Raw genomic sequence first — 8,742 nt, 5'->3', positions numbered from 1 at the left:
CGCAGGTGCTTCACGTCGCAGGCGGCCAGCGAGTGGTTGACGACTGTGTCCACCTGCCCTGCTGAGGCTGCTCCCTTTCTCATGTGATCGCCAGAATCGTCCCCGCACCTTCCCACTGGGCTCTTACTGAGGTCCAGCTGACCTCCATTTGCAGGGGTTCACCCAGACAGGTCTTTTTGACATAGCTTCATTCCCAAAGCTGAGAGGTGCGGTGAAGAGGAAATTATTGCAGAAGTGACTCGGTCTTTTTTTTTTTTTTTTTTTTAAGGTAAAATGTTTGATTTGGGAAACAGTGGTCAGAGGATGAGTTTCAGGAAGTCCATGAATTCTCTGAAACTGCATGTACATTTTTCCCGGCAGAGCTTTCCCGGTTCTCAAAGAAGATTCATGACTTAACAGCATTAAGAACCTGGCATCCGCCAGGAGTCACAACACTTGTAAAAACTGAATGGTAAACAAGCAGCAGCACCCGCCGCCACCCTGAAATTTCAGTAATAAGGTGATTTTTTGTTAAAGGCCATACAAATGGTCCAGAATATCTTAAGTTGCTAATCACGAAGAAAAACGTGTATACCAACACACACACAATAGATAACACTTGTCCTGTTATTTAAGATGAAGGATCTCACCAAGCAAAGCAGAAGATCAAGGACACAGAATGTACACTGTATGCAAAACCAGAAGCTAACAAGCATGTTGGGGTACTTCGGTAAGGTGAAACTTACAAGGTGGGGACAAAACTGGTAACCAAAGTCGTATTAAAAACCATAGTGAAACATAATGCAATTTGGAATAATAAACATGACAAAGGCATTATCTCAATAAAATAGTAAAGAAATTTTATTCACCTAAGGTGTTAGTATACCATTAAAATTAGGGAAGGAAGAAAATGTACATGGGCATAGCTTCAAAAATTCTGAAGAGTATTTCTGGGTATTTAGGTAGGACTTTAAGATTGAGGCCTGTGCGGTTTTTTAATGGGTCTAAAGACAATTCATGTCCTTTCCTTGATAATATTTGCACAAATCATCATTACCAGTCATGACTGTGGTCAGATGCTGACTCCCAAGTAAGTCGAAGAGGGAGGCAAACAGAAGAAGAGAAATCTTCCTGAGATATCTGGGTAAGACGTGGAAGAGGACAGGGAATTGAGGTTAAGGATTTGTGTATAGTGTACCTAACAAGATGCAGGTAATTTCATTCACCAGCAATCTTCTGGGGTGGGGGGTGGGGGGCAGGGGGCAGGCGGGTGGGGAATACATTTTCTATATACGGTAGATTTTTCTGGGAATGAGACGTGAGACTTCCCCCTGAAGAACATGCTCAGGTACAACAGGTCACTAAATTGCCTCCTAATGTTCCATTGAATTAATGGTGAACTAGAGGACGTTTTGCTGAGCAGTGATGGGATTGAGCTAGGGCCAGGGGAGGTGAGGGGATGGATTGTATATCTAGTACGCAAAAAGGAGTTGAGGTGACTGGGCCTTGAGAGGGGAGGACAAAGAGAAAAACCTGCATTGGTGGTGTGGCCAATAAGGTACTTCTGAGAACAAAACATCTAATAGGATGCACAGTGTGAGCTCTTCTCCTTTGCTTACACACTATCTTCAGTGAAGCCCAGATTGCTCAGGGTTGTTTGTGTGAATAGATTGTTTAGGAGAAGCCTGAAGGGGTGCCGAATTCTCTGTCAGGGCTGACAAGAGGTAAATGTGGAAATGAAATATGCAAACGCGGGAATCAGGCATGGAAGGGATAGGTGAGATCCAGGTTTCATGTGGGAAAGATATGGTCTGGGCACAATTCAATCTGTGCTCCAGCAATGAGAACAGGAGGAAGAGGGCGCACTTCACTTGTCATCAACCAAAGGGAAGAAGTAAATCACACAGCTTCCCTTACCAAGAGTGTGACTGTTCGAGGCAGAGGTATCTGGAAGGACGTGAAAACTCTGCAGTCATCTATTTGTGCAACCCTTTTCTCAGGCCAAGAAGATAAACCTGGGAAGACGACTATATTGGAGTACAAAATAAACCCATTTGGTGAATGTATTTGGCTGTGATCAGTTCTGTTACCAAGGACATGATTTAAATTCATTATATTCAGATCTACGTAGGAATCAGTAATAGAAAATGTGCAAAGGATTTCAGATAAGGCGGTAATGAACCTGCTTTTCGGCAGCACAGCACAGGGGTTAAGATCATCAACCAGGTTTGGAGTCTTGGCTCTCGCTCTTACTAGCTGTGTAGTCATGGGTCAATTCCTTAACACTGCCCCTTCCGCCCCTCCTTATCTTTTAAATTGGGGTAAGAATACCCACATCATTGATGGTTGCACCGCTATATAAATTAAAAATCATTCAACTGAACACTTAGAACAGGTGCATTTTATAGTATGTAAATTATACCTTCATAAAGCTTTAAAAAAATGAGTACCCATCATAGAAATGATATGAAAATTAAAATGTAAACTGGCACTGTGCCTGTCAGGTAGTAAACACTCAATAAATATTAGTGACTAATACTAGTGTAACAAAGATGAGGTTAAAGAACAATAAAGATATTTAAAGTTAAAGTTTTTAAGAATTAAGGAATTACTGGGCTGGCTGAAACTTTAGCGATCATTTAGTTCAACTCTTCCATTTTACAGATGAGAAAATTGGAGACCAGCAGGTGAAGTGCCTTATTCAAGGTCTAGCACTAAGACCAGACCCCAGGCCTGCTGGACCCCCATTAGTGCAATTCCCACTAACACCCACTGCCTCAGAAACATGGACACATGAAAAATGGAGGCTGTTTCCTTAAAGAAGAAATAAATATAGAACACAAAAAACACGCAGCGATGGTGAAGAAAGAATTTCAAGTCTGGGCATGGTAGCTCACTGTAATCTCATTACTTTGGGAAGCGGAGGCCAAAAGATCTCTGGAGCCCAGGCATTCAAGACCAGCCTGGGCAACACAGCAAGACCTTATCTCTGTTTTTTACAAGTTATTCAAGAAAAAAGAATTTCAAGGCCAAGGGGGAAAACCAAGAGGCTACCACATCCTGTCTTAGCCAGGGCCTCCACTGGGGTCCAGGTAATGAGAACTGAAGTGCTTTGGCAAGGCCAGACCCTGGATTGTCATCAAGTGAACTGGCTCACCACTGTAGCCAGGTGCCTGGAGGAGGCGAAGCCACAGTCCCCTCTGCTACTTCCCGCCACAGTATCTGTCAGCAGTGGCAGGAGATGGGGCCAAAAATGTATGCAGCAGAATTCTTAGGAGCAGTCAGTCTGAGCACCCCTGAAGCGTGGACAGCTCCTGAATAGCTGCTTCTGCCCATGCCAAGTAGTGTGACCTCAATTGTTTATCCCCTGTTGTTGCCTAATCGGCCCCTCTGGATGCTAAGGCCTTCACTTATAACCCTGTTGTAAATTGCCTGGCAGTTCCTCCATCATGGCAGCCTCTTCAGATGAATAAGGAAGCCTAACAGACTTAGGAAATGACCCTGCTTCTTCATTAATGCTGCCATCTCCTGAAGTAACTCGATAGCAGGGCTGGAAGACTTTGAAGCTAATAAAAATTCACTAAATTATTCCAATGCTAAACAGTGGACAGGAGAATGAGGTGTGTCTTCTAAGTTATGACTTTCTAATATTTCAGGGGGTAACATTCAGTGAGTCAACTCTGTCATTCTTAGGAGGTGGTGGAATCCTGTTCCCACAATTTTGCTGAAGAGTAATTTAGGAAAGATGGCTGGTACAGACCCTTAATGTTTGTTATGTGAGCCACTGGGGGAGGAGAAGGGAAAGGAAGACGGACAGAGGGGAAATTAAGGCCTGAAATAGCTTTTCTGATTTAACTCAGTACATTGAAACCTCTCAATGAATAATTCATAAAAGTGCCTCGTTAGTACCTGCAGTCCTAGCTACTTGGAAGGCTGAGGCAGGAGGACTGCTCGAGCCCAGCAGTTCAAGGAAGCAGTCAGTTAGGACTGTGCCACTGCATCCCATCCTGGGCAACAGAGCAACACCCCAACACTGTAAAAAAAAAAAAAAAGTGCCTCATCTTCTTCAACCCACTGTTTAAGATCAGTGGGAGGACAGAGGTTCTGTCCATTCATTTGATTTGAATACTAGGGACACATATTATAAACAAATGAATACGTTGGACTTTAGCTTTTCCCCTAAAAACTTTCCTATTTTGCAGATTACTCCATACAGTGAACACTTTGATGTCGGAGGAGGTGAGAGCTCCGACTGAAAGTCTTCTGACATTCTTGGCACTCATAAGGCTTCTCTCCAGTGTGAATTCTCTGATGTATGATAAGTTGGGAATGCTGGCTAAATGTTTTCTCACACTCACTACATTCATAAGGTTTCTCTCCAATATGAATTTTCTGGTGGAGAAGCAGCTCAGAATTATCCCAAAAGGTTCTTGCACACTCATTACACTGATGGGGTTTCTCTCCAGTATGAATTCTCTGGTGGACAATCAGGTGAGAGGTCCGCCTGAAAGCCTTGCCACACTCAAAGCATTCATAGGGTTTCTCTCCAGTGTGAATTCTCTCATGTCTAAGAAGTTCTGAGTTTCCCCTGAAGGCCTTCCCACATTCCTTACATACATAGGGCTTCTCACCAGTATGAATTCTAATATGTCTAATGATCTCTGAGTTCTGGCCAAAAGTTTTCCCACATTCATTACATTCATAGGGTTTGTCCCCTGTATGAATTCTCTGATGCCGGATAAGCTCCGAACTCTGACCAAAGCCCTTCCCACATTCATTACACAGATACGGTTTTTCTCCAGTATGAATTTTCTGGTGTCTGATAAGGCCTGAGCTATGCTTGAAGGCTTTGCCACACTCGTTGCATTCATGGTATCTTTCTTCAGTATGAATTCTCTGATGCTGAATAAGCTGTGAACTAACCCTAAAGGTCTTCCCACATTCATTACATTCATACGGTTTCTCTCCAGTATGGATTCTCTGGTGTAGAATAAGGGCTGAATTTTGACTGAAGGCTTTACCACATTCTTCACATTTATAGGGCCTCTCTCCAGTATGAATTCTATGATGGTGGATAAGATGTGAGCTCTGAATGAAGGCCTTTCCACATTCATTACAAGCAAAGGGTTTTTCTCCAGCATGAATTCTCAGGTGCCGTCGAAGGCTTGAATTAGTTCCGAATGTCTTTCCACATTCTTGGCATTCAAAGGGTTTTTCTCCACTGTGAACTCTCATATGCTGGATGAGATGTGAGTTCTGATTAAAGGCTTTTCCACATTCTTTACACGTGTGAGGCTTTTCTCCCACAGAACTTCTCTGTGTTTTGTGAGATTCTAAAATCTCTATGAAGTTTTGGCCAGAGGTAGCAAATGCGCTCACTCTCTCTGTTGTAGTAGCTCCCTGATGTGTAACCAGATTTGGGCTAGGACTGCAGCCTCTCTCACTCTCATTATTCTCCTGGTCTTTCTCACTTGAGGGTGATTTCTTAAAGATCATCAACCCTGATGGGAAGTCTCTCTCCTGAGGAGATATCTGCTCTAGAACCTCTTCCATGGACTCCTCTCTCGAATGTCCCTCCAACCTGTCTTCTTCACATCCTGCTCCAAACTCATGACCTTGGTAAACCACTTTTGGAAATTTTTCTAATATTGACCCATGTGGCTCAGATTCTTCAGAAATTTCTTCCTTGGGAATCACCTCCTTGTTCTCAGTCCCCATCTCACAATCTGAAATGAGAAAGGGTAAGTATGTGAAGGGACCGTATCGTAGTTAAATGAAGCTAACACTGTAGGAGAACAGAGCTTTGATGTAGTTCTCAGAGCACTCAAAAACACGCTTGGTAAGGGGAAGAGGGCAGCTGAGGCAGGGGATTGCTTGAGCCTGGGGAGGTCAAGGCTGCAGTGAGCTGAAACGCACCACTGCACTTCAGCCTGAGTGACAAAGCAAGACCCTGTCTCAGAACAACAAAACAGTCTTGGTATCTGGTGACATGACAGCATGCTGCCAAAAAGAAGGTAAAGATTTAGGATTATGGTGGACATGCTAAACAGTGGATGCTGACTAACAGGAGTGAGAAGAGATTTCAAGAGAGAAGTAGGAAATGGATGGTAAGGAGATGCTGATTTAAAAAAAGTTTCATAACATTAGTGGTGAGTTGGGATAGAACCTGAAGGTGATAAAGAAAACATCTAGGGAAAATGGTGGCCATATTAAGAGATAGGTATATGATAAATGTTGAAAGAAGGGACAGAAATGACATGGTGGTTCACACCTGTAATCCCAGCACTTTGGGAGGCCAAGGCGGGCGGATCACTTGAGCTCAGGAGTTCAAGACCAACCTGGGCAACATGGTGAAACCGTGTCTACTAAAAATACAAAAATTAGCTGGGCATGGTGGCGGGCACCTGTATTCCCAGCTTCTTGGGGGGCTGAGGCAGGACAATCACTTGAACCAGGGAGGCAGAGGTTGCAGTGAGTCAAGACTGCACCACTGCACTCCAGCCTGTGTGACAGAGTGAGACCCTGTCTCAAAAAAAAAGGACAAGTTAATAGAAATAACTTTTGGGTGTATAGGGGAAGTAACGGCAAAATGAGTAACAAGAGGACTATTCTTAGTCCTGTTCTCTGACACTCATCAGCTGTGTAGAGCAGGAGAGGGGACACACAGGGCTTACCCCTTCAAAAGGTGAATGTGTCTTAACTGAAACTAGCACAGAAGCACTACCTTTGACTCGCTGACATTCGGAGCCACTGGCTTTAATCTTCTCCAGATGGCTAGTGAATTGTGTCAATACCATTTATTGAATAATTCTCTCCCCTACTGATTTAAAATGCCACCTACGCCATAGTCTAAATATCCATCTATATTTGGGCCAACTTCCAGATTCTATTCAGTTCCACTGATCTGTGTCTTCTCTAATATCAAACAGTTCAACCTGTTAGCTTTATTAACATTTTTAATATATGCTAGAGAAAGTTCTCAGTTTTCTTTTTCAGACCTTTCCTATTCTCATATCTTCCCAAGTAAATTTTAGTATAAATTTGTAGTCCAAACTTATTCAGATGTTGTTTTTATGTTCATCATGTCTCTGCACCTCTTTTCCTTTAGTGAGTTTTTCTTACATTTTGTAACTGGCTATTACTTTTAAATATACCAATGCTGCTGATCATTACATATTAATTTTGTAATCAGCTCTCTTATAGTATTTTCTTAATACCTTCATAAATCTTAAAGAGTACATTTTTGGGCCGGGCGCAGTGGCTCACGCCTGTAATCCCAGCACTTTGGGAGGCTGAGGAGGGCAGATCACAAGGTCAGGAGATCGACACCATCCTGGCTAACATGGTGAAACCCCGTCTCTACTGAAAATACAAAAAAATTAGCCGGGCGTGGTGGCGGGCACCTGTGGTCCCAGCTACTTGGGAGGCTGAGGCAGGAGAATGGTGTGAACCCCGGAGGCGGAGCTTGTAGTGAGCCGAGATGGCACCACTGCACTCCAGCCTGGGCGACAGAGCAAGACTCTGTCTCAAAAAAAAAAGAAAAAAAGAAAAAAACTGGCCAGGGGCAGAGGCATGTGTCTGTAGTCTCAGCTATTGGGGAGGCTGAGGTAGGAGGGTCACTTGAGCCCAGGAGGTCAAGGCTGCAATGAGCCATGATTGTGCCACTGAACTCCAGCCTGGGCAACAGAACAAGACACCTAGTTTCTTGGGTGGCGGTGGGGGGCGGGGGGGAGTATATTTTTAAAATTTTTATAAAGATTTTTAGTTGTGGCAAAAATGTTTAGTTGCCTACCCCAATATCTCTTATTCCCCACTGCCTTATAACAGAATATAATAAATTTATGTAGTGTGGCAATTAGCCTAGCAATAAAAACACATTCCCCAGCTTTTTAATTTTTGCAGTTGGGATTGGCCACATGATCATATTCTACCCAGTGAGACAGTGAGATGCAGATGAAACCACGTGAGGGGATACATTTATTCCAGCTTGTTTTCCATGCTGTTCCCAGAGCATGATGTGATAGCTGGACACCATCCTAGACCATGAGTATACTGGGATACCCTAGGACTGGGGATCACAGCTGGAAGGAACCTGGGTCCCTGATGACTCCATGGCACTGCCATACCATTCCTGGAATGCCAGCCTCTGGACTTCATTAATCCAAGAGAGAAATAAGCTTTTGCCTTGCTTAAGATATTGGGGGGGGTTTGTTATTCTATGAGGCCAAACCTATTCCTAATAAAATTGTCCTGGGGATTTAGCTGTCCCCACCACAGACAAGGGGTCCAAATGCCAGGAGAATAAGCGTCACCTTTGTTCAGATGGTAAACAACCTGGAACTAATATTCAAGTGGCCTTTGCTTAGGGCAGTATATTTGTGCACTACAGCAAATCTGAGGAATACAATCCTCCCATCAGTGAGAGTGTTCACTGTGGAAGGTGATTCTCAAGGGGGTGTGGGCATGTATGGAACTTCATCCTTCAGACAATGCACAACTATGGGATGGTCTTTTTTAACCAAGGAGTTATGCTGGGCGCGATGGCTCACGCCTGTAATCCCAGCACTTTGGGAGGCCCAGGCGGGTGGATCACGAGGTCAGGAGATCAAGACCATCCTGGTGAACACGGTAAAACCCCGTCTCTACTGAAAATACAAAAAAAAATTAGCCAGGCATGGTGGCGGGCGCCTGTTGTCACAGCTTCTAGGGAGACTGAGGCAGGAGAATGGCGTAAACCCGGGAGGTGGCGGAGCTTGCAGTGAG

The 8,742-nt window shown here is 44.0% G+C and overlaps 1 protein-coding gene across 1 annotated transcript; it reads right to left on the bottom strand.

Annotated features, from left to right (window-relative positions):
- Positions 1-818: 818 nt before the first annotated feature.
- ZFP3 (ZFP3 zinc finger protein) lies at positions 819-6,095 on the bottom strand. The gene has a single exon (XM_026456326.2). The coding sequence runs from the start codon at positions 5,695-5,697 to the stop codon at positions 4,183-4,185; it is 1,515 nt and encodes a 504-aa protein (XP_026312111.1). The 5' UTR covers positions 5,698-6,095; the 3' UTR covers positions 819-4,182.
- Between the last annotated feature and the right edge of the window lie 2,647 nt (positions 6,096-8,742).

This window comes from Piliocolobus tephrosceles, chromosome 16 (assembly GCF_002776525.5).
Source record: "Piliocolobus tephrosceles isolate RC106 chromosome 16, ASM277652v3, whole genome shotgun sequence".
NCBI classification, from domain to species: domain Eukaryota; kingdom Metazoa; phylum Chordata; class Mammalia; order Primates; family Cercopithecidae; genus Piliocolobus; species Piliocolobus tephrosceles.
This window is presented reverse-complemented; position numbering and strand designations above follow the sequence as displayed.

Excerpts from the sequence above, each read along its gene's own strand:
- ZFP3 (XM_026456326.2), bottom strand. The coding sequence starts at position 5,697 with ATGGGGACTGAGAACAAGGAGGTGATTCCCAAGGAAGAAATTTCTGAA.